This window comes from Oncorhynchus mykiss, chromosome 15 (genome assembly GCF_057628025.1).
Source record: "Oncorhynchus mykiss isolate SJ-2025 chromosome 15, ASM5762802v1, whole genome shotgun sequence".
NCBI lineage: Eukaryota > Metazoa > Chordata > Actinopteri > Salmoniformes > Salmonidae > Oncorhynchus > Oncorhynchus mykiss.
Genome location: NC_143036.1, coordinates 45,034,236 through 45,061,744, shown reverse-complemented (window position 1 = coordinate 45,061,744; position 27,509 = coordinate 45,034,236). Strand labels below are relative to the sequence as shown.

At 42.3% G+C, this 27,509-nt stretch overlaps 1 protein-coding gene across 17 annotated transcripts in view; it reads left to right on the top strand.

The window, feature by feature from the left end:
* The window catches only part of LOC110490082 (DISP complex protein LRCH3), a 77,326-nt gene that overhangs the window by 9,662 nt on the left and 40,155 nt on the right, over positions 1-27,509 (top strand). For all 17 annotated transcript variants that reach the window (XM_090200154.1, XM_090200153.1, XM_090200151.1 and 14 more), the window contains exons 2-7: positions 16,456-16,600; positions 19,963-20,089; positions 20,279-20,384; positions 21,283-21,419; positions 21,606-21,715; positions 23,414-23,507. In XM_090200154.1, coding sequence (XP_090056280.1) covers positions 16,456-16,600; positions 19,963-20,089; positions 20,279-20,384; positions 21,283-21,419; positions 21,606-21,715; positions 23,414-23,507 — 719 coding nt within the window. The remainder of the gene's footprint in view (positions 1-16,455; positions 16,601-19,962; positions 20,090-20,278; positions 20,385-21,282; positions 21,420-21,605; positions 21,716-23,413; positions 23,508-27,509) is intronic.

Sequence of the window (27,509 nt, the reverse complement as noted above, 5' to 3'; positions counted from 1 at the left end):
ATCACACCATGTCACGTTGGCCATGAGGCATACGCCCCCGCCCCTCTTCTTACCAGAAAGATGTTTGTTTCTGTCAGCCTGTTGCGTGGAGAAACCCGTTGGCTGCACCGCTTCGGATAGAGTCTCTCCAGTGAGCCATGTTTCAGTGAAGCAAAGGACGTTACAGTCTCTGATGTCCCTCTGGAATGCTACCCTTGCTCGGATTTCATCAACCTTGTTGTCAAGAGACTGGACATTGGCAAGAAGAATGCTAGGGAGTGGTGCACGATGTGCCCGTCTCCCCGGAATCTGACCAGAAGACCGCCTCGTTTCCCTCTCTTTCGGAGTCGTTTTTTTGGGTCGCTGCATAGGATCCACTCCGTTGTCCTGTTTGTAAGGCAGAACACAGGATCCGCGTCGCGAAAAACATATTCTTGGTCGTACTGATGGTGAGTTGACGCTGATCTTATATTCAGTAGTTCTTCTCCACTGTATGTAATGAAACCTAAGATGACCTGGGGTACTAATGTAAGAAATAACACGTAAAAAAACAAAAAACTGCATAGTTTCCTAGGAACGCGAAGCGAGGCGGCCATCTCTGTCGGCGCCGGAAGTCAAAGCACAACCCAACATTGCAGAGTTATGTGCATCCTTTCAAGCACACCCTTCTCATTAACCTGTGGTGAGTTATTCACCATTTTTTATGAACAAATAAGGTTCTATATGTAAGATGGTTAAATAAAGAGCAAATTGATTGATTATTATATTATTTGTGCCCTGGTCCTATAAGAGCTCTGGTTGTGACGACAACTCACTCATTCTTATGTTTAATAAAGGGTGTGTGTGGCAGGCTTACAATGATGGCAAAAAACAACATTTGAGATTGCGCTCATCCTGGTGCTAGAGGGGGTACGCAGCTGGAGGTTGAGTGTTTAAAGGGGTACGGGTCTATAAAAAGTTTGGGGATCCCTGGAACCACCACTACATATTTCCATTAGTAGCCTGCATTTACTGTTAATTCCCATAATTTCTAATCAGCCATGTTTGTTTGGTTATGGTAATTTTTGTTAGTTCTGTTATTATTACTATTATTATTATTATTACAGTTGTTTACTGTTCTCATTATTGGAGTTCACGCATTGTTTGCAGAGCTCACAAACCTATATGCTACAGGTTTTGGTTATTTTATTACATTTATGAGTTTTGTCAATTGATTCATTGTCTTTTGTTTGGAGCGCTCTTGTCAATGTTGAATCAGGACGTACACCTGATTACGCATATCGAAGTAGACCTATCGAAGTAGGCCTAGGCTACCTGTCCTGCATGCAAATGTAGGCCTATAAATGTTACCATTTGGGGATGTCTGATTAGTATTTCTGTCACCACCACTAATGTGCTGTGGCGCTTCTCAAAAACATATTTCACCTCAAACAGCAAGTAAAGAATGTCTGTTTTTACATCCATTTGAGAATGACTGTAGTTCCTCAATGTATTTGAAAAATATGTCCAGCTCTCCCTTTCGATAACCACTCGGCATGAAAGGGAGAAATGTAATACTCTGATACAGTGGAAACTTCATAAAATACCTGATTTACTTGTTATCTCTTGCACAAATAGCCTACAGCTGTGACTGTCCCGAGCTCATGAAACTGAGGGCCCAGAATTTTTTATAAACTGTTACAAGTTTGCTAGCACAAGCTTCAGCTGCACACAGTTGATACAATGTTTCAAGATTGTTGCAGACATGCCATAAGTAGACTGGGATATATATATATATATATATATATATATATAGTTATATATATATATATAGTTATATATATATATAGTTATATAGTTATATATATATATAGTTATAGTTATAGTTATATATATATATATATATAACTATATATATATATATATATATATAAATATATATATATATATATATATAACTATATATATATATATATAAATATATATATATATATATATATATATATATATATATATATAAATTATATCAAGAAATGTTCTTCCTGCAGGCTGCACTGTTTTTATTTGTTGGCTTTATGTAGGCAATTTTTTTCATACAGTTGAAGTCGGAAGTTTACATACACTTAGGTTGGAGTCATTAAAACTCGTTTTTCAACCACTCCACAAATTTCTTGTTTACAAACTATAGTTTTGACAAGTCGGTTAGGACATCTACTTTATTCATGACACAAGTCATTTTTCCATCAATTGTTTTACAGGCAGATTATTTCACTTACAGTAAATTATATCACATTTCCAGTGGGTCAGAAGTTTACATACACTAAATTGACTGTGCCTTTAAACAGCTTGGAAAATTCTAGAAAATGATGTCATGGCTTTAGAAGCCATTTGAGTCAATTGGAGGTGTACCTGTGGATGTATTTCAAGGCCTACCTTCAAACTCAATGCCTCTTTGCTTGACATCATGGGAAAATCAAAATAAATCAGCCAAGACCTCAGGGGGAAAAAATGTAAACCTCCAAGTCTGGTTCATCTTTGGGAGCAATTTCCAAACGCCTGAAGGTACCACGTTAATCTATACAAACAATAGTACGCAAGTATAAACACCATGGGACCACGCAGCCCTGATACTGCTCAGGAAGGAGACGCGTTCTGTCTCCTAGAGATGAATGTACTTTTGTGCGAAAAGTGCAAATCAATCCCAGAACAGCAGCAAAGAACCGTGTGAAGATGCTGTAGGAACCCGGTAAAAAAGTATCTATATTGATAGTAAAATGAGTCCTATATCGACATTAAAAAGCCACTGCTCCAAAACCGCCATAAAAAACAGTCTACGGTTTGCAACTGCACATGGGGACAAAGATCGTACTTTCTGGAGAAATGTCGTCTGGTCTGGTGAAACAAAAATAAAACTGCTTGGCTGTAATGACCATCGTTATGTTAGAGGAAAGTGGTGAGGCTTGGAAGCTGAAGAACACCATCCCAACCGTGAAGCCCGGGGGTGGCAGCATTCAGTTTGGGGGGGTGCTTTGCTGCATGAGGTAGGGAAATTGTGGATATATTGAAGCAACATCTCAAGACATCAGTCAGGAAGTTAAAGCTTGGTCGCAAATGGGTCTTCCAAATGGACAATGACCTGACGCGTTCTTCCAAAATTGTGGCAAAATGGCTTAAGGACAACAAAGTCAAGGTATTGGAGTGGGCATCACAAAGCCCTGACCTCACTCCTGTAGAAAAAGTGTGGGCAGAACTGAAAATGCGTGTGTGAGCTTGGAGGCCTACAAACCTGACTCCGTTACACCAGCTCTGTCAGGAGGAATGGGCCAAAATTCACCCAATTTATTGTGGGAAGCTTGTGGAAGGTTACCTGAAATGTTTGACCCAAGTTAAACCATTTTAAGGCAATGCAACCGAATACAACTTGAGTGTATGTAAACTTCTGACCCACTGGGAATGTGATGAAAGAAATGAAATCTGAAAAATCATTCTCACTACTATTATTCTGACATTTCACGTTCTTAAAATAGTGGTGATCCTAACTGACCTTAGACGGGGAGTTTCTGATAGGATTAAATGTCAGGAATTGTGAAACAAAATCTAAATGTATTTGGCTAATGTGTATGTCAACTTCCGACTTCAACTGTAGTTGCAATGGCAACAGAAGTAACTTTTTAGATGTCATTTTTTTTTTAGATTCAATTATATTAACCACATGACAATGATTTAGACATACAAAGACTATTATTATTCCACGAAATGTGCATATGAAAATCATAACTGGCATGCAGATCATTTGAAATGGTAAAATAAATTGGTGCTCCAAAACGGACAAGGTTGCAGACCCTTGGCATAGCCTATTCCCGGCAACTTCTGGAGCGTAACGGCAGAATCTGTGAAGGCCAGCAGTAGCGGGAGGAGGCTCGGGCACATGTTTTTCTTCTTCTGGTTAGGCTAGATTGATCTCTGGCTCCCTCTTGAGATATTTGTCTTTTAATTATTTAATCAAACAGTTTGCTTAAAACATTAGACAAGCTCTGTACATCTACACTGAACAAAAATATAAACACAACATGTAAAGTGCTCATCCCATGTTTCATGAGCTGAAATAAAAGATCTCAGTAATGTTCCATATGCATCAAAAGCTTATTTCTTTAAATTTTTTGTTAAAATTTGTTTACATCGCTGTTAATGAGCATTTCTCCTTTGCCAATATAATCCATCCATCTGGCAGGTGTGGTTTATCAAGAACCTTATTAAACAGCATGATCATTACACAGGTGCTGGGGACAAAATCCACTCTAAAATGTGCAGTTTTGTCACAACCCAGTGCCACAGATGTCTCATGTTTTTGAGGGTGTGTGCAATTGGCATGCTGACTGCAGGAATGTCCTCCAGAGCTGTTGCCAGATAATTTAATGTTACTTTCTCTATCACAAGCCGCCTCCAACTTCATTTTAGTGAATTTGGCAGTACATCCAACCAGGCTCACAACCGCTGACCATGTGTAACCATACCAGCCCAGGACCTCCAAATCTGGCTTCCTCACCTGTAGAATCATCAGAGGGAGGAAAGTTGGGGTGTGGAGGTATATTTCTGTCTGTAATAAAGCCCTTTTGTGCATACAAACTTATTCAGTGGCTGGGCCCTACTCCCTCACACTGTGCCACTGCCCAGTCATGTGAAATCCATAGATTTGGGCCTAATGAATGAATTTTAATTGACTCATTTCTTTTATATGAGCTGTAACTCAGCAAAATCTTTAATGGTTACGTTTTCTGTTTTATAGTTTTTTTTCAGTATAGAGAATTGTATTAAAAAGCATAGGGTGTGTCCTATAAATGGAAAAATGTTGGACAATTGATTGGTCAGAAGAAAAGACTCGGTAGACCAAGATTTTTTTTCAGCTTAATATGTACTGTTTTTTTATAAATGTATTTATTTATTTTTTAAACTTAGCTAGTCGGCTAAGAAAACATTATTATTTACAATGACTGCCTACCCTGACCAAACCCTAACCCAGACAACGCTGGGCCAATTGTGCGCTGCCCTATGGGACTCCCAATTTATGGCCGGTTCTGATACAGCCTGGAATCGAACCAGGGTCTGTAGTAAAGCCTCAAACTGAGATGCAGTGCCTAACATGCTGACCAGATCGGACACATCGCGTCCACAAGCGTTGCAAAATAAATGTATACATGTTATTCAATCATTGCACCCACACTGCTCGCCCACGTCAGCGAGCGTCTGTGTGGCCAGGCTCTAAAATAGAAATGTATTATATTTGTGACACTCAACACGTTGCAAATCCGGCCTTTCCCAGCATTGGTTTTTAGGAGTATATACCCACGTGGGTGGTGAATTTAGGTCCACACTCCAGTCGGGAACTAATTTGGTTTACTGTTTTATCGTCGGAGTAGAGGACCTAGTGCATTTCAGGATAAATAATAACCCTATGTTTATAGCCCAGGACAAATGACCTAGCAACAGCTAGCTAGCTAAATTACCATTAATGTTTTAAAAACTTACCATAAATGTTTAATGCTTTTCGACCTTTCTTCAAATTAATATAAATGGCTCAGTTTGTTTTGATATTTCAAGCTGCGTGTCCTGATCGTGTCTGGTGTGGGGGTACAACATCATCATGCATGTGATGGTTAGACTGCTGCGTCACCCGGGAGCCCAGAGCTATATGCAGGGCGATATGGCCTACGTATCTAAAATTATTTTAATTTTTAAAATTATTTTCTAACTTATTAGTGATTCACAATATATACCTCCCTTTTAAATTGTTAACAGTAACAGCTGCGTATGTGATGAATAAAAAAAGTTGGTGCAAAAAGGGTCAATGCAGAGCGTCCGAGTAGCTATTTAAAAAAAAGAAGAAAAAAAACGACTAATTAGCAGGCTTATGGCTTGAAGTTAGAAGCTGTTCAGGGTCCTGTTGTTTTCAGACTTGGTGCCGCTTGCTGTGCGTGATGCAGTCATTTCCATGGTAATGTAGAAGTTTCATTCAAATGATGCTAACTGATTCAATGGAATGTATTTTTTGTAATGTAATTTGAGTTCATTCAACAATTCACGGAACAGATTGATGGGTACTCTTCCTGCTGTTACTTCCTGCTTTTCTTCTATGGGTACATTCAATGACCGGCAGGCCACCCATTATGCCATCATTGTCTTGAATGGGAACACACGTTCTATTCAATTAATCTGGCCCAGGCGCACTGGTAGGATAATGGCGCAGAAGGGGATGGCTGCCATTTTAAGGGCTCCAAACCAACTGTGCTATTTTGTTTGTTTTTTCACATTGTGACTTATTTTTATCTTATTTTGAACATAATGTTCCCGCTACCGTCTCTTATGACCAAAAATAACTTCTGTACATCAGGACTGCGATTACTATCCACAGACTGGCAGAATCCATGTTTTCCTTGGATTGCCTTCTGATAATTTGTAGGCGATTGAAAGAACCACACTTCCTTCCATTCTGCAAGCATACGTGCAATCTTTGGACAATAAAATAGATGGCCTACGCGGAAGATTAAACTATCAACGGGACATTCAAAACTTTAACATCTTATGCTTCACTGAGACGTGGCTGAAAGACGACACTATCAACATACAGCTGGCTGGTTATACGCTGTATCCGCAGGACAGCGGCGTCTGGTAAGACGAGGGGCGGCGGACTATGTGTTTTTGTAAACTGCTGGTGCACGATGTCTAAGGAAGTCCTGAGGTATAGTATCTCATGAGAAGCTGTAGACTAGAAGTCGACCGATTTTATGATTTTTTTTTCATTGATATCGATTTATTGGAGGACCAAAAGAAGCCCATACCGATTAATCGGCCAAATTCTTAATTTTTTTAATTTATTTGTAATAATGACAATTACAACAATACTGAATGGACACTTATTTTAACTTAATATAATACATCAATAATATCAATTTAGCCTCAAATAAATAATGAAACATGTTCAATTTGGTTTAAATAATGCAAAAACTAAGTGGTGGAGAAGAAAGTAAAAGTGCAATATGTGCCATGTAAAAAAGCTAACGCTTTAGTTCCTTGCTCAGAACATGAGAACATATGAAAGTTGGTGGTTCCTCTTAACATGAGTCTTCAATATTCCCAGGTAAGAAGTTTTAGGTTGTAGTTATTATAGGAATTATACAACTATTTCTCTCTCTACGATTTGTATTTCATATACCTTTGACTATTGGATGTTCTTATAGGCACTTTAGTATTGCCAGTGTAACAGTATAGCTTCCATCCCTCTCCTCGCCGCTACCTGGGCTCGAACCAGGAACACATCGACAACAGCCACCCTCGAAGCAGCGTTACCCATGCAGAGCAAGGGGAACAACCACTCCAAGTCTCAGAGCGAGTGACATTTGAAACGCTATTAGCACGTACCCTGCTAACTAGCTGGCCATTTCACATCGGTTACACCAGCCTAATCTCCGGAGTTGATATGCTTGAAGTCATAAACAGCTCAATGCTTGAAGAATTGTGAAGAGCCGCTGGCAAATGCAGGAAAGTGCTGTTTGAATGAATGCTTACGAGCCTGCTGCAGCCTACCACCGCTCAGTCAGACTGCTCTATCAAATATCAAATCATAGACTTAATTCTAACATAATAACACACAAATATGAGCCTTTGGTCATTAATATGGTCGAATCTGGAAACTATCATTTCGAAAACAAAACGTTTATTCTTTCAGTGAAATACGGAACCGTTCCTTATTTTATCTTTAGGGTGGCATCCCTAAGTCTAAATATTGCTGTTACATTGCACAACCTTCAATGTTATGTCATAATTATGTACAATTCTGTCAAATTAATTACGGCCGTTAGGAATAAATGGACTTCACACAGTTCACAACGAGCTAGGCTGCCCAAACTGCTGCATTTACCCTGACTGCTTGAACGCAAGAAAAGTGACACAATTTCCCTAATTATAAGAAATTCATGTTAGCAGGCGATATTAACTAAATATGCAGGTTTAAAAATATAAACTTGTGTATTGATTTTAAAGAAAGGCATTGATGTTTATGGTTAGGTACATTGGTGCAATGACAGTGCTTTTTTTCCACAAATGTGCTTGTTAAATCATCACTCGTTTGTCGAAGTTGGCTGTGATACGATGAGAAATTAACAAGCACCGCATTGATTATATGCAACGCAGGACAAGCTAGATAAACTAGTAATATCATCAACCATGTGTAGTTAACTAGTGATTATGTTAAGATTGATTGTTTTTTATAAGATAAGTTTAATGCTGGCTAGCAACTTACCTTGGCTTCTTGCTGCCCTCGCGTAACATGTAGTCAGCCTCACACGCAGGCTCCTCGTGGAGTACAATGTAAGGCAGGTTGTTAGAGCATTGGACTAGTAACCGGAAGGTTGCAAAAACAAATCCCCGAGCTGACAAGGTAAAAATCTCTTTCTGCCCCTGAACGAGGCAGTTAACCCACCGTTTCTAGGCCGTCATTGAAAATGGTGTCCAAAAATACAGATTTACCGATTTGTAATGATAACTTGAAATCTGCCCTAATTAATCGGCCATACCGATTTAATTGGTCGACCTCTACTGTAGACCACACTACCTACCTAGAGAGTTTATCTGTATTTGTCATCGCTGTTTGCACACCATCACAGTCAGGGGCTGGCACTGAGACGGCATTGAAAGAGCTGTATTCCTCCATAAGCAAACAAAAAAATGCTCACCCAGAGGCTGCACTCCTAGTAGCCGGGGACTTTAATGCAGGGAAACTTAAATCTGCTTGACCAAATTTCTTTCAGCATGTTAAATGTGCAACCAGAGGAAAAAACTACCACCTATACTCCACACACGGAGACCCATACAAAGCTCTCCCTCGCCCTCCATTTGGCAAATCTGACCATAATTATATCCTCCTGATTCCTGCTTACAAGCTAAAATTAAAGCTGGAAGCACCAGTGACTAGATCAATAAAAAAGGTGTCAGATGAAGCAAATGCTAAGCTACAGGACTGTTGCTAGCACAGACTGGAATATGTTCCTAGATTGCTCAGCAGATGGCATTGAGGAGTACACATCAGTCATTGGCTTCATCAATAAGTGCATCGATGACGTAGTCCCCACATTGACCATACATACCCCAACCAGAAGCCATGGATTACAGGCAACATCTGCACTGAGCTAAAGGCTCGAGCTGCCGCTTTTAAGGAGCGGGACTCGGAAGCTTATAAGAAATCCCGCTATGCCCTCCGATGAACGATCAAACAGGCAAAGCTTCAATACAGGACTAAGATCGAGTCATACTACACCGTTTCTGATGCTCGTCTGATGTGGCAGGGCTTGCAAACCATTACAGACTATACAGGGAAGCACAGCCGAGAGCTGCCCAGTGAAACGAGCCTACCAGGCGAGCTAAACTAGTTCAATGCTCACTGAGGCAAATAACACTGAAACATGCATGAGAGCTCCAGCTGTTCTGGAAGACTGTGTGATCATGCTCTCCGCAGCTGATGTAAGACCTTTTAGACAGGGCAACATTCACAAGGCCGCAGGGCCAGACAGATTACCAGGACATGTACTGCAAGAATGTGCTGACCAACTAGCAAGTGTCTTCACTGACATTTTCAACTGGTCTCTGACTGTCTGTTATACCCAAATGTTTTAAGCAGACCACCGTAGTGCCTGTGCCCAAGAACACTAAGGTAACCTGCCAAAACGACTACCGACCCGTAGCACTCACGTCTGTAGCCATGAACTGCTTTGAAAGGCTGGTCACATTAACACCATTTCCCAGAAACCCTAGACCCACTCCAATTTGCATACCGCCCCAACAGATCCAATCTGCAAACTATATTGCACTCCACACTGCCCTTTCCCACCTGGACAAAAGGAATAGCTGTGTGAGAATGCTATTCATTGACTACAGCTCAGCGTTCAACACCATAGTGCCCTCATAGCTCATCAATAATCTAAGGACCCTGGGACTAAACACCTCTCTCTGCAACTGGATCCTGGACTTCCTGACGGGCCGCCCCCAGATGGTAAGGGTAGGTAACAACACATCCGCCACACTGCTCCTCAACACAGGGGCTCCTCAGGTGTGCGTGCTCAGTCACCTCCTGTACTCCCTGTTCACTCCTGATTGCATGGCCATGCACGACTCCAACACCATTGTTAAGTCTTCCGAGTATTCAGCAGTGGTAAGCCTGATAGCCTATAGGAAGGGGGTCAGAGACCTAGCCGTGTGGTACCAGGACAACAACCTTTCCCTCAACGTGATCAAGACAAAGGAGATGATTGTGGACTACAGGAAAAAGAGGACCGAGCACGACCCCATTCTCAACGATGGAGCTGCAGTGGAGCAGGTAAGCGCTTCAAGTTCCTTTGGTGTCCACATCACCAACAAACTAACATGGTACAAGCACACCACGACAGTCGTGAAGCGGGCTCGACAAAGCCTATTCCCCCTCAGGAGACTGAAAAGATTTGGCATGGGTCCTCAGATCCTCAAAAGGTTCTACAGCTGCACCATCGAGAGCCTCCTGATGGGTTGCATCACTCCCTGGTATGGTACCTGCTCGGCCTCCGACCCCAAGGCACCACAGAGGTACCTTGCCGTTCGCACTACCATTACTAGTCCTTTCTTCCTGCCATCCAGAACCTCTATACCAGGCGATGTCAGAGGAAGGCCCTAAACATTGTCAGACACCAGCCACCCTAGTCATAGACTATTCGCTACCGCACGGCAAGCGGTACCGGAGCGCCAAATCTAGGTCCAAGAGGCCATAAGACCCCTGAACACCTAATCAAATGGCTACCCAGACTATTTGCATTCTCCGCCTCTTTTGCACCGCTGCTACTCTCTGTTATCATCTATGCATAGTCACTTTAATAACTCTACCTACACGTACATATTACCTCAACTAACCGGTGCCCCTGGACACTGACTCTTTTCCCGGTACCCCCCCCCGTATATAGTCTCACTGTTGTTATTTTACTGCTGCTCTTTAATTACTTGTTAGTTTTATTTCTTATTCTTATCCATCTTTATCTTTTTATTTTAAACTGCATTGATGGTTAGGGGCTTATAAGTAAGCATTTCATTAAGTTTTCACTGCACCTGTTGTATTCGGTGCATGTGACAATACAATTTGATTTGGTTTTGTACATAATGTTGCTCCTACCGTAGCTTATGACCAAAGAGAGCTTCTGGATATCAGTACAGCGACTATTCACCTCGAACTGGACAGATTCTTTTTTTTATGAGTCCGACGCGAAGGATATACTGCTTCCTCAAGCCCAGGCCCAAATCCCAGTCATTCTAGTGAAGAAAAATACCTTAATACAGGGGGCGGAGATCAGGGTGGTATTGCTCGCCTCAGGTAGAGTACCTCATGATAAGCTGAAGACCACACTATCTAACAGACGTTTTATTTATATTATTCGTAGCTGTCTATTTACCTCCACAAATCGATGCTGGCAGTAAGACCGAAACTCAACAAGCTGAGGACTAGTTGCTGGGGACTTTTTAGTACGTTCAAACTTAAATCTGTTTCATCTCATTTCTTCCAGCATGTCACATGCAACCAGAGTGGAAAAAAATCTAGACCACCTTTACTCCATACACAGAGACGCACTCGTACAAAGCTCTCCCTTGCCCTCCATTTGGCAAATCTGTCCGTTCTCCTGGTTCTTGCTTACAAGCAAAAACTGAAGCAGGAAGTACCAGTGACTTGCTCAATATGGAAGTGGTCTGATGATGCGGATGCCATGCTACATGACTGTTTTGCGAGCACAGAATGGAATATGTTCTGGTATTCATCCAACGGCCCTGAGTATACCACCTCAGTCACCGGCTTCATCAATACAGTGCATTTGGAAAGTATTCAGACCCCTTGACTTTTTCCACATTTTGTTACGTTACAGCCTTGATCTAAAATGTATTAAATTACATTTTTTCCTCATCAATCTCGAGGCTTTAGTCGCTGCCAAAAGTGCTTCAACAAAGCACTGAGTAAAGGGACTTAACCTGGAAATATCACATTTACATAAGTTTTTATTTTATTTTTTACATTTGCAAGAATTTCTAGCCTGTTTTTGCTTCGTCATTATGGGGTATGTGTGTAGATTGAGAATGATTTGTTATTTTTATCCACTTTTAGAAAAAGGCTATAAGGTAACAAAATGTGGATAAAAGACCTGAATACTTTCCTAATGTACTGTGTGTGTATGTGTATATCTATATACTACCGTTCAAAAGTTTGGGGTCACTTAGAAATGTTCTTGTTTTGAAAGAAAAGCACTTTTTTTGCAAATTGATCAGAAATAAAGTGCAGATGTTGTGAATAACTATTATAGCTGGAAACTGCTGATTTTTAATGGAATATCTAAATAGGCGTACAGAGGCCCATTATCAGCAACCATCACTCCTGTGTTCCAATGGCACGTTGTGTTAGCTAATCCAAGTTTATAATTTTAAAAGGCTAATTGATCATTAGAAAACCCTTTTGCAATTATGTTAGCACAGCTGAAAACTGTTGTTCTGATTAAAGAAGCAATACAACTGGCCTTCTTTAGACTAGTTGAGTATCTGGAGCATCAGCATTTGTGGGTTTGATTACAGGCTCAAAATGGCCAGAAACAAAGTACTTTCTTCTGAAACTCGTCAGTCTATTCTTGTTCTGAGAAAGGAAGGCTATTCCATGCGAGAAATTGCCAAGAAATTGAAGATCTTGTACAACGCTGTGTACTTCTCCCTTCAGAGAACGGTGCAAACTGGCTCTAACCATAATAGAAAGAGGAGTGGGAGGCCCCGGTGCACAACTGAGCAAGAGGACAAGTACATTAGTGTCTAGTTTGAGAAACAGTCTCCTCGCAAGTCCTCAACTGGCAGCTTCATTAAATAGTACCCACAAAACACCAGTCTCAACATCAACAGTAAAGAGGCGACTCCGGGATGCTGGCCTTCTAGGCAGAGTTGCAAAGAAAAAGCCATATCTCAGACTGGCCAATAAAAATAAAAGATTAAGATGGGATAAAGAACACAGACAATGGACGGAGGAACTCTACCTAGAAGGCCAGTATCCCAGGAGTTGACTGGAGTCAGATATATCCTACAGTTAAGAAGTCGACCACAAAGTTGTACAATAACAAAGCACGATGAGGCCCAAAACTACGTTTTTGAATGATGATTCATTGAATGCTCCATTGAGACACGAGAGATGTTATACAGAAAACCGATGACACGCATGACGGTACGCACTTAGCAAAGTCAGATGACCTATCCAAAACAACGTTTAGGCCTACAACCAGAAAACAAGATGCACATGACTGATTTAGGCCTCATGGTTTTTAGCGGCTAGCATGCTATATGCTTCAGCTTACAGCACCAATAGCTTCAAAGGAGTTCCTTATATTTGCAGGATGGGTGACATCAGACTGTTTTTGTATTAGCGTTTGCATTTATTTTTAGTTATGTTATTATTAGGCAGGAATGTCTGACACACAGTTAGGACCACCACATGAAATTTAGGAGCACCATACTTTTTGGGGGTTTGTGATACAGCCTATATTTGGCCTATCTGAATTCTAGATACTTCTGAAGCACATGTTGTGCCCTGGAAACTAATATGTAACCCTGTAAATACATTTGATTATTAAAAGCAGTCATATGTAGTAATGACGTTAACAAATCTGCACTCGCTTTTTCTCTAGTGCACTGGGACACAACAGTACAATGAAGCCTTATCATTACAACAATTATTATCTGGGAGATTTCTTTCCTAGGTGCAATATGCTCCTAAAATGAAAGTCCTGGTCACACAGATATTTTGGACACCAAATAAAACACATTGTCAGAATGAGTGGTTTATTAAAAGAACTGTAATGACTACTGCTGTCGAAGAGAACTAGAGGTGAATGCTGGAGATCTTATCACAGCATTACTTCACAATTAGCAGTGGAGAAAATAAAGGCATACGCTTGGGAATGGGAAAGCAACATCCCCATTCCCTATTTCCCACCCTCAATCGCCAAAACATTAGCTGGCCTACCCCCTACAGTTCCACTCTGTTGGCTAAGTTAGTGACTAGATGCAAGCCAATTCTTGGAACCGTTTATGTATAAACTGCATGATAATATGGTGAAGTGGTCACAATAACCGTGTGTTTCCCCTATATGCATTTACCGGCGGTGACATCGAAGCTGCCACTGCAAAAAAAAAAAAAAAACATGTATGTATGCCCCAGGAAGAACCCCCCCCTCCTTTTAATGCATTTGAGCCAATCAGTTGTGTTGTGACAAGGTAGGGGTGGTATACGGAATATAGCCGTATAACTCAAATAAGCAAAGACAAACGACAGTCCATCATTACTTTAAGACATGAAGGTCAATCAATGTGGAGCATTTCAAGAACTTTGAAAGTTTCAAATACACTTCTGTGTATTGATTTTAAGAAAGGCATTGATGTTGATAGTTAGGTACATTCGTGCAACGATTGCGGATGCACTTTTGTTATATCATCCCCCGTTTGAGGTCTGCTGTGATTTGATGATAAATTAACAGGCACCGCATTGATTATATGCAACGCAGGACAAGCTAGTTAACCTAGTAATATCATCAACCATGTGTAGTTAACTAGTGATTATGTGAAGATTGATTGTTTTTTATAAGATAAGTTTAATGCTAGCCAGCAACTTACCTTGGCTCCTTGCTACACTCGCATAACAGGTAGTCAGCCTGCCACGCAGTCTCGTGGAATGCAATGTAGTCGCCGATTTGTTATGAAAACTTGAAATTGGCCCTAATTAATCGGCCATTCCAATTAATCGTCTGACTTATAGTCTATATAAGTCCCACAGTTGACAGTACATGTCAGAGCAAAAACCAAACCATGAGGTTGAGGGAATTGTCCGTAGAGCTCCGAGACAGGATTGTGTCGAGGCACAGATCTAGAGAAGGGTACCAAATAATGTCTGCCGCATTGAAGGTCCCCAAGAACACAGTGGCCTCTATTGTTCTTAAATGGAAGAAGTTTGGAACCACCAAGACTCTTCCTAGAGCTGACCGCCTCGCCAAACTGAGCAATCGGTGAAGGGCCTTGGTCAGGGAGGTTACCAAGAGCCTGATGGTCACTCTGACAGAGCTCTTGAGTTCCTCTGTGGAGATGGGAGGACCTTCCAGAAGGACAACCTTCTCTGCAGCACTCCACCAATCAGGCCTTTATGGTAGCGTGGCCAGACGGAAGACACCCCTCAATAAAAGGCACATGACAGCCCGCTTTGAGTTTGCCAAAAGGCCCCCAAAGGATTCTCAGACCATGAGAAACAAGATTCTCTGCTCTGATGAAACCAAGATTGAACTCTTTAGTCTGAATACCAAGCGTCACGTCTGGAGGAAACCTGGCACCATCTCTACGTTGAAGCATTGTGGTGGTGGCATCATGCTGTGGGGATGTTTTTCAGTGGCAGTGACTGGGAGACGAGTCAGGATCGAGGGAAAGATGAACGGAGCAAAGTATAGAGAGCCTTGATGAAAACCTGCTCCAGGGTGCTCAGGACCTCAGACTGTGAGAAAAGTTCACCTTTCAACAGGACAACAACCCTAAGCACACAACCAAGAGAATGCAGGACTGGCTTCAGGACACGTCTCTGAATGTCCTTGAGGGGCCCAGCCAGAGCCCTGATTTGAACCCGATCCAACATCTCTGGAGAGACCTGAAAATATCTGTGCAGCGATGCTCCCCGTCGAACCTGACAGAGCTTAAGAGGATCTGCAGAGAACAAAGGGAGAAACCCCCCAAATACAGGTGTGCCAGGCTTGTAGTGTCATATCCAAAAAGACTCGATGCTGTAATCGCTACCAAGGGTGCTTCAACAAAGTACTGAGTAAAGGGTCTGAATACTTACATAAATGTGATATTTTTATAATTGTTTTTATCTAAATATATATTTGTGTGTAGGTTGTTGAGGGGAAAAACACTTCATTAGGGACCATTTAGGCCTACAGAACACATGGTAATAATGTAGGTGCTGTTTAGGGTTTCCCCAAGAGTCACTGGGAATACTGCCCTGTAAATGGTGCCATCATTCAGTTGAGAATACAACCAATGTTCTTACATATCCCTTGGCACATGTCGTAGGGGTTGGGCCCTGATGTCCTGGGTTTTATTCATTAGTTCAAGTAATCACTCCATTTCAGTACGCTTTCTTCCATTTGGTACCTAGTGAATACAACCCTGGCCACATCCCCAACACAGCCTTTCTTGCCATCCTGGCCAGAAGCCATCCTTGCCTGCCCCCAAGATGGCAGTACATTTAGAATGTCTCAACCAACTTGGTAAAATAAGGGTTGCAATAGAAAATGTCTGTCAAACTGCCCCAACGTGAGGACACCTAAAGGTTTGAACACAAAACAACTCATGTGATTAAATAAAGGGTGAAATAAATGAATGAAATAAACTGTGGCATGACATCTACGTCTCTCTCTCCTTGTTTAGACCTGTCCCGTAACCGTCTGCCAGAGCTGCCCGTGGAGGTGTGTATGTTTGTCTCTTTGGAACACCTGCAGCTCTACCAGAACTGCCTGCGCTCGCTGCCTGAGAGTCTTCTCAATCTCCAGGCCCTCACCTACCTGAACATAAGGTAATGGGCGTGCACACACACACACCAGTGGTGTAAAATACTTAGTTGCACGATGTAGAAATTGCTCCGCCATTTCCTGGTTGCTAAAACTTGGAACAGTTTGCCTAATTTCAGTTCATGACAAAATAAGCTAGTATAGTGTGGAGCAGAGTATCCCTAAATAATGCAAAAGTTACGTTTACGCTTTATTCATGAGAAGAGAGAATGCAGACAGTCAAGTAATAAAGCAGGCAGCATACAATTTTGTGCTGAAACGTAAAGCTGCAATCAATGGGTGAACAGCGCCTGGTGCTGAACATATAGCTGTGTTGCTGTGCAAGTGTTGCACAGCAACAGATGGAGACCAGTCAGGCAATTCATTTCAACAATAATCTTTATTCGACTTGACAAACAACAAGGCGGCTTAATTGGCGTCTCTTTTCTCAGATTCTTGGCCTATATAAAATAACTTGGCCTACCGCAGACCGTTATGAGGCTTAACAGAAACATTCACAAGAAAAGAAAATGGCCTAATAGAGGTGTTTAAAAATATATATATTAGGTGGCCTACTTATAATAGCAACTGGCCAAAAATGTAGCATCCTACAATAATTTAAAGAATAAAAGCCGTTGTCTGAATGTGGGGATCACCTGCTCCTGTAAAAACAGAACAGAAAATTATTACCTTAATAGCCCTGTATAAGCAATCACAACAATGTTAGTATTTACTACCTACCGTCATATAGGCCACTGAATTTACGACACCATCTTGTGGATGTCGGGTGAGATGGATGTCATTTTAATACGCAAGTAGGCCTTGATTGACTTATGTGAAAGCCGGTTCCTGTCGTGAGTCTATATTGCATTCATAGAGGGAAAGGAGGACTCGCAGGTGTAAGTCGATCCAAACATTGTTAGCACATAAAATGCAAGTTACTTTATTGTGCTGTATTCATCTGAGCATGACACCCAAAATGCACACACGGACTTGGCACTCCGGAGCGCATCGCTGATTTGTTTCGATGTTCAATATGCTCAGTTTGAATTGCCAAACATGCAGAATACGGAGGTGGTCAACTGCTCCTCTCATTTAGCTTTTTCTGAAGAAAACCACGACCTGGTCATGCAGCTCACAGAACCGCTCCAGCGCTTTTCCTTTGCTCAGCCAGTGCACGTCGTTGTGAAGCAGGAGATTGTGGGTGTCCTATGATTCTGTCACAAGCTTACGGAAAATACTATGTTGGGTGCCTGATGTCTCCCTGACAAAGTTGATTATGCGCATGACTTTATCCATCAGATCTTTTAGCTCCCGGTTTAGTCGCTCACAGCGCACACTCTGATGGTTGAGACATTGCAAGCCATTCACATTCATTTGGGGGGGGGTGATTTCCTTCAGCCTTGACCAGGCCTTGATTTCCTTGACCAGGCCCCTGTGTCTGCCCACCATAGCAGAGCCCCATCGGTGACCACAAACTGTACTTTTTTTGAATGACAGGCTATGCTGCGTTAACACACACACACACACACACACACAACTGTGCTAAATTGGTGTTGTCAGTACTCTCATCAATAGCCAGGGAAAAATGCTCAGCCTGACAGCCCCTCCAAAACAATCCTGTACACATTATCCGCCTGTGCATGGACGAGGAGGCCGGCAGTTGACACCGACGGCCATCTGTTTGACAGGCGCAATTATGCTGTCCATAGACGTGTGGTTAGCCATTTCCTCAAACTGTCGCTATGCACTGTTTAAATACCTCCGCGTCTGTGAAGGGCATGTTGTGTTTGGTTAGAACCCAGGACGCTTTTAGGAAGGCACTTGTGACCTCCTGTTGTTGGGTCAGGCCACGAAGGAGAATTCTGCTGCTGTGTTTGTAGCGTGAAGTTAACACTTCAATGCTTCCGCGTCGGGCCTCTGTCTAGCGCGGGAAGACCACTTTGAAAGGACCATGCTTAGATTCATTCTAACGTCTGAGATTGAATTCTTTGCATACAGCAACATTTTAATTGCAAATTAGACACGCTGGCTTGGCATTGGAGAAAGATGGTAAGATTAATGCTTTTCTGTCCATTCTTCCCTGAAACTTCCATTTTTATTATCCACCTTTTTTGATACTTTTTGAGTGACATATTCTCTTCAAAATCATATCGGATGTTATTGGTCACGTACACATGGTTAGCAGATGTTAATGCGAGTGTAGCGTAATGCTTGTGCTTCTAGTTCCGACAATGCAGTAATATCTAAAAAGAAATATCTAACAGTTTCACAACAACAACCTAGTACACACACATCTAAGTAAAGGAATGGAATAATAATATATAAATATATGGATGAGCAATAGGCTAAGATGCAATAGATAGTATACAATTCAGTATATACATATGAGGTGAGTAATTCAAGATATGTAAACATGATTAAAGTGGCCAGTGATTTCAAGTCTGCATGTAGGCAGCAGCCTCTCTGTGCTCGTGATGGCTGTTTAACAGTCTGATGGCCTTGCTAGCCAGCTAAGTATTCTGAAGGAATGTTGACGTTGAAGAAAGTAGTGTAGCCTACAGTAGACCAGTTTTTCCCCAACAATCAACGCACAACGAAATAGACAAATTAGAATTGAGTAGAGACATGGGTGATTTTAAAACGTGAAATAAAAAAATTGTGCTGTCTGGTTTGCTTAATATAAGGAATTTGATGTTGTATAGCTTTTACTTTTACTCAAGTATGTGAGTACTTTTTTCTACCTCTGACACACACACACACACACACACACACACACAGGCCATCACACACTTGAGCATATGGTGATACACGCACACAGTAGAGTAAATACAGATGTACATATCTATTTACAAATTTGACATGCCACTTGAAGTCAAACCATAGAAAGACGGCCCATGCATGCATGCTACGTTCACCCATGTAAAAATGTGTGATGCCTAAAACAGATGCTCAACATCCCAAAGGCATCCTATTCCTTATATCATACACTATATTTGCACTAAATAGGGAATAGGGTGCCATTTGGGAAGACACCCATGTTCATTCATCAAATGAAAGCGCTGATCTGTTTTGGGCATAGAGAAAAGCCACAGCGTATCAGATGAACAGGATTGAGACGAGAGGCTTCTTGGTCTGTAACAGTAACCTGTTTCCCAGACAGTGGCAACAGAATGTCGAGAGCATTGTTGAACAGAGTGACTTCCTTTGTTTTGCTGATATTCAGTAACATTCACCGTCTTGCCAGGACACATAAAAACATCCACCATCACAATTATTTGAATTTGAATGGAGACATGAATTTACCAAGGCTTTAGTCAAAAACACCACTTCAATTTTCTCTCCTGTCTTTCTCTGTGTCTTTCTTTCTCTTTAATCCGGATTCCAGTCGGAACCAGTTGTCGACCCTGCCCAGCCCGGTGTGCAGTCTGCCGTTGAAGGTCCTGATCGCTTGTAACAACAAGCTGGTCTCCCTTCCCGAAGAGCTGGGCCAACTACGACAGCTCACAGAACTGGTCAGTACAGACACACACACACACACACACACACACACAGCTTAATTGGCTGTGGGTATCTGACCGTGTGATGTTTTCCATTGTCAAAACCACCATGTTGAATTGCCTGTTTTTTTTCCCTGTGGTTTGATTACCGTTTAACCAGGCCATCCTTTTCCTCTCCTTTTCTCTCCTCATCCCTCTCTCCAGGACGTGAGTTGTAATGATATCCAGACACTCCCTCCTCAGGTTGGTCGACTGGACTCGCTGCGAGACCTCAACATCCGCCGCAACCACCTGGCCCGCTTGCCCCCAGGTCAACACACACACACACACACACACACACACACGGGCGGCAGGTAACCTTGTGGGTAGACCGTTGGACTAGTAACCAAACGTTTGCAAGATCAAATCCCCGAGCTGACAAGGTGAAAATCTGTCATTCTGCCCCTGAAGAAGGCAGTTAACCCACTGTTCCTAGTCCGTCATTGAAAACAAGAATTTGTTCTTAACTGACTTGCCTGGTAAAATAAAGGTAAAAAAACAAAAGAATACAATAAACACACACACTCAACCACCTGGCCTGACGTCGTGTCCACTCTGGCCAACACACACTCATCCACCTGGCCTGACGTCGTGTCCTCTGGTCAACACACACTCAACCACCTGGCCTGACGTCGTGTCCACTCTGGTCAACACACACTCAACCGCCGGGCCTGACGTCGTGTCTACTCTGGTCAACACACACTCAACCGCCTGGCCTGACGTCGTGTCCACTCTGGTCAACACACACTCAACCGCCTGGCCTGACGTCGTGTCCACTCTGGTCAACACACACTCAACCGCCTGGCCTGACGTCGTGTCCACTCTGGTCAACACACACTCAACCGCCTGGCCTGACGTCGTGTCCACTCTGGTCAACACACACTCAACCACCTGGCCTGACATCGTGTCCACTCTGGTCAACACACACCTGGTACCTGGCTCCCTTCAGACGAGTTGTGGGCATCCTAGAGGAAAACACCTTTCCTTAGAGGGGTCATATTAGTGTGTAGCACAAACTGTTCAGACGCTATAGACAGAAGTTGGTTGTGCAAAAAAAACATCTCTCTTGCTTAAACAGACGGATGTTTTATTTTACTAATCAGATTTTTGCTGGGTGATAACATCAGCTATAAGGGTTTATCGTTAAGCTGTGTTTTATGTCCATACAGAGCTGGCTGCGTTGCCATTGGTGCGTCTGGACTTTTCTTGTAACAAGGTGACATCCATCCCCGTGTGTTACCGCAACCTGCGTCACCTACAGAGCATCGTGCTGGACAACAACCCCCTACAGAACCCACCCGCACAGGTAACACACACTAACTATCCATTCACCACGATACAAATACACCTTTTGCTCCTCGCCAGTGACTAGTAAACACTTAACCTCTCAGCCTGATTATAGAATTATGACCTGTACCACACGTGTTAATATATCTTAGTCAAACTGTTCCTTCTATTGTCTACCATGTGTTTCTTTCCCTGTCATTCCCAGATTTGTATAAAGGGGATGATCCATATATTTAAGTATCTGAACAATGAGGCCAGCAAGACTACACCTGAGCTCCCAGACTACGACAGGAGACCCCTTGCCTTTGGATCCTGGTGAGACATACACACGCTGCCACTGCCATTAATAATGCCCTGGAAGCAGCTGTGTGCAGAGGTGCAGCTGGAGGGAGGCAGAAAGAGGGGGCACACTCTCCTCTGCATCTCCCTGCTCCTGTCTTTTTCTTTCAGCCTCTCTGCTTGCATCAATTATATATGGGTCTGTTCTGCTCTATATATATTGATCTGTTCTGCTCTACAATGTCTCTTGCTCTCTGAGCCCTCTGTAAATGTTCAAAGGTACTCTACTGGACACGGTCCAGAGTTTTGAGATACAGAGGAAGTGAGGGAGTGGTAAGAACTAGAGGTAGAAAGAAGGAGCGGTTGGGTGGAGTTTACGGAAGGAGAGCAGCTGATAAAGGGAGTTCATCCATTGAGTTGAGAAGGGGATGTACCATAACCTTGCTCACACCACCCAGATGTACAAAACATCCTCATTGGATCCCAGTGGTGTATTTACTAGAAACCAAGCTGGGCAAAACAGGGATGGCCCAACGTGAATTTGTCTAATGACAAACTCTCAATTTCCTTGCATATAATTTTCTTTTGCAAAGCATTTCACTACGGTTTTCTACAGGTAGGCTTACCACGCAACTCACAGGTTTCTATTCATCCAGACCTGTATTGCTACTATCATACAGTTTTACATACCTTTCCTCCTCCACAGTCACATGATACTATTCCCATACTAATACAGAGAGACATATCCACTCCTCCTAGACACACACCCTTCCTCACATATAGATGCAGGCCCCGCCCCCATACTATTACAGAGAGACATATCCACTCCTCCTAGACACACACCCTTCCTCACATATAGATGCAGGCCCCGTCCCCATACTGTTACAGAGAGACATCTCCACTACTCCTAGACACACACCCTTCCTCACATATTGATGCAGGCCCCGTCCCCATACTATTACATAGAGACATATCCACTCCTCCTAGACACACACCCTTCCTCACATATAGATGCAGGCCCCGTCCCCATACTATTACAGAGAGACATATCCACTCCTCCTAGACACACACCCTTCCTCACATATTGATGCAGGCCCCGTCCCCATACTATTACAGAGAGACATATCCACTCCTCCTAGACACACACCCTTCCTCACATATAGATGCAGGCCCCGTCCCCATACTATTACAGAGAGACATATCCACTCCTCCTAGACACACACCCTTCCTCACATATTGATGCAGGCCCCGTCCCCATACTATTACAGAGACATGTCCACTCCTCCTAGACACACACCCTTCCTCACATATAGATTCAGGCCCCGCCCCCATACTATTACAGAGAGACATGTCCACTCCTCCTAGACACACACCCTTCCTCACATATAGATGCAGGCCCCGTCCCCATACTATTACAGAGAGACATGTCCACTCCTCCTAGACACACTCCGTACCTGGGTCAAGTTCTTCCTTCATTTAGCTTGGCGTTTACACTTGTGACACTTACGTTGTTCTTCAACTCACTAAATTGCTTTGTTTTCATACGCTTGTGTTTTGGTGTGTTTGCTTTTCGTATTGTGTAATTGATATGTGTATACTGTAGATATGTATAGTTTGATGTGGTTTATGCAGGGATTAAATCATGAAACCAAGCACAACTCAACTGTTTGAATGCATTTGACATTGTGTTTTGACCCAGGTCTTTGTCTTAAAGTTGGTCTTCTGTACTCTTAGTGTGGAGGAGCTGTACCCTGGCCGGCCGTACGGAGCGTTGGACTCTGGCTTCAACAGCGTGGACAGTGGAGACAAGAGATGGTCAGGCAACGAGGTGAGACGCACACACACACACAAGATGGTCAGTCATTGAGGTAAGATTACAAATAACTCTAGGTCCTCCTAGTAATTGAGTCATTTCACTAAAGAGTATATTTTGGACTGTGTAACTTAGTAAAAACAAAATGTAAATACAGTACCAGTCAATTTTGGACACCTACATATTCAAGGGTTTTTATAATTAAAAAAACAAATATTTTTCAACATTTTTATATTTGAGATTCTTCAAAGTAGCCACCCTTTGCTTTGATGACAGCTTGGCACACTCTTGGCATTCTCTCAAACAGCTTCATGAGGTAGTCACCTGGAAGGTTCTCCATCTCCACAGAGGAACTCTGGAGCTCTGTCAGAGTGACCATAGGGTTCTTATATTTGAGATTCTTCGAAGTAGACACCCTTTGCTTTGATGACAGCTTGGCACACTCTTGGCATTCTCTTAACCACATATGTGGAGTTCTCACATATGCTGAGCACTTGGCTTCTTTTCCTTAACTACATGATTCTATATGTGTTATTTCATAGGTTTGATATCTTCACTATTATTCTACAATGTAGATAATAGTAAAAAATAAAGAAAATAATAACTCTGGAATGAGTGGGTGTGTCCAGACTTTTGACTGGTACTGTATATCATTTTACATCCTTTAATAAAACGTACAGTATTAAGTTCCATTAAAGTAACAGGGTTGAACTTAACAGGATTCATTTTTTCATCTAAAATCATACATAAATCCCCTTGTGAGAGGGGAAATGGAAGCTTATTGTCTGCAACAGGGAGGGACCATTTAAATGCCAGCGTCACTTAAAAATGTAAATTGTTAACATTTCCATCCTATCATTCTATGGTTAACAGGGTTGATGTGTAATGCTTGACACGCTCAGTTTTCTACCACAATAAAAAACAGAAAATTGTCAAAAAGAGTAGAACCAGCTCACCTGCTTTTACACTATGATTTGAATATTATATGTTCAATGTTTCTTGAGATAAAAATCTTTTAAATGGAGTAGTTTCAACATATTAAAATGAGAATTCAGTTCAGGGTTGACGTTAAAGTGTAACTGATGGCGTTTTAGCAACATGACATATAATCTGTTCATATCCACTCCCAGGAAGAATGATACTTACCGGTAGTATGCATTTTATTCATTTTTTTCCCTAGCTAGCGATCACTTAGATGTTTTCATAAATTCTTAGAATATTTGGGAATTACATATACTAAGGCATTTGTGAAAATTCTAGAGCAATATAGAGAGGGAAAGCGGCCGTGCGTTTTGACAATTTATAGACACTGCAGTAGATAACATTTATCTCGTACAGGAGTGGAGTCTACGCAGACTGGTGTGCCATAGCCCATCAGGGCTTCAGTAGGCCTTCATGCAAACAAGCCATTTTCCACTAAGGCCTGCCGTCATTCACTTTGAACTGGACTGTGTGTTTACAGGCAGTAAGGCCTGCCATCATTCACTTTGAACTGGATTGTGTATGTACAGGCAGTAAGGCCTGCAGTCATTCACTTTGAACTGGACTGTGTGTTTACAGTCAGTAGGGCCTGTCCTCATTCACTTTGAACTGGACTGTGTGTTTACAGGCAGTAAGGCCTGCCCTCATTCACTTTGAACTGGACTGTGTGTTTACAGGCAGTAGGGCCTGCCATGATTCACTTTGAACTGGACTGTGTGTTTACAGGCAGTAAGGCCTGCCCTCATTCACTTTGAACTGGACTGTGTGTTTTCAGGCAGTAGCAACAGCGAGACTTTAGATCATTAGAACGCATTCGCCAAAATACACCTGAATGGATTTCTGCAAATACCACCGGAGTCCTCTACCATTTGGGAACTGTACAGTCCTATTGATGAAACAAACATGAAAAGGCTGGCTTTTCCTACATGAAGCTCCTGACAATCAGTTCTTGTGCTGACGTTGCTTACACAAGCAGTTAGTGTTTCCTCCTTTAAAAGTTGCAAGCTTACGCCGCAGTACTTAGAGAGAACTTGTGGTTTAGTACGGTACCCTGCATCACCACTTCATTGCTCCAGACCACCGCATGGGGGAGTTAGAGCACTGATTATGCTTTTGGGTCCTACTGTGTCTCTAACTGACAATGAATGGGCGACATAAACCGAAATTGAAACTTATAATTGTGCATGACTTCAGTATTACTGTAGGCCACTCTCGACAGGTCACGTTGTACAGCGCCTGAGTGGCGCAACAGTCTAAAACACTGGATAGCAGTGCAAGCTGTGTTGCTACAGATGCTGGTTCAATACTGTGCTGGCCTTGATTGGGAGACCCATGAGATGACTGTGGGTTTCTGGTTTCTCTCCCTCTAAAAACAGAAGAAAGAAAAAAATCAATAACAAACTGTCTCGATTTACAAATTAGTAACCATATCTTACCCCATGTTCAAGAATGGCCTTATTCTCGCTCATTTTACATGATTTGAAAAATGAAATCATCTCCAAAATATTTAAGGGGCATTGCACTAATAATGGCGCAGACTAGGGGAACGTTCCCGCTGTTCTGTTCTTAGTGCCAGTGTGCACGGTCAAACTAAAACAATGTAACTAACAATGGCATCTTTATGCTTTCATTAATAAATGAATGATAAAAATACTCTTTCAAAATGCCGATGTTTTAGTTATGGATCCATAACGAATTACTATGGGAATAAATATCAGTGAATTGCAGAAATATTGTAACAAAGTTGTCATGACAAGTGGTTGCTTACTGGAAAGTTCTCTTTCAAACACACATGGTCATGTTGTACAGCATCATTATGGCTATTAGCTGGGTTATGTTTTATTTTGAATATTGTTTTGGCCTTTATTCAGATTACAATCACTCAGTTGTTTTTTTTAAAACGAAAAATTCTGGACTTCTATTTCGGCACTGTTTCGTGCTACTCTGAGACAAGCATGGAGAAACGAAAATATTAAATTATATTCCATGATTTTCTTAAAATATACAGTGGGGAGAACAAGTATTTGATACACTGCCGATTTTGCAGGCTTTCCTACTTACAAAGCATGTAGAGGTCTGTAATTCTTATCATAGGTACACTTCAACTGTGAGACAGAATCTAAAACAAAAATCCAGAAAATCACATTGTATGAATTTTAAGTAATTCATTTGCATTTTGTTGCATGACATAAGTATTTGATACATCAGAAAAGCAGAACCTAATATTTGGTACAGAAACCTTTGTTTGCAATTACAGAGATCATACGTTTCCTGTAGTTCTTGACGAGGTTTGCACACACTGCAGCAGGGATTTTGGCCCACTCCTCCATACAGACCTTCTCCAGATCCTTCAGGTTTCGGGGCTGTCGCTGGGCAATATGGACTTTCAGCTCCCTCCAAAGATTTTCTATTGGGTTCAGGTCTGGAGACTGTCTGGAGATTGGCTAGGACACTCCAGGACCTTGAGATGCCGAGGGAAGGAATACATGGCCCCATCCATCCTCCCCTCAATACGGTGCAGTCGTCCTGTCCCCTTTGCAGAAAAGCATCCCCAAAGAATGATGTTTCCACCTCCATGCTTCACTGTTGAGATGGTGTTCTTGGGGTCGTACTCATCCTTCTTCTTCCTCCAAACACGGCGAGTGGAGTTTAGACCAAAAAGCTATATTTTTGTCTTATCAGACCACATAACCTTCTCCCATTCCTCCTCTGGATCATACAGATGGTCATTGGCAAACTTGAGACTGGCCTGGACATGCGCTGGCTTGAGCAGGGGGACCTTGCGCGCGCTGCAGGATTTTAATCCATGACGGCGTAGTGTGTTACTAATGGTTTTCTGTGGTCCCAGCTCTCTTCAGGTCATTGACCAGGTCCTGCCGTGTAGTTCTGGGCTGATCCCTCACCTTCCTCATGATCATTGATGCCCCACGAGGTGAGATCTTGACGAGCACCCCCAGACCGAGGGTGATTGACCGTCATCTTGAATTTCTTCCATTTTCTAATAATTGTGCCAACAGTTGTTGCCTTCTCAACAAG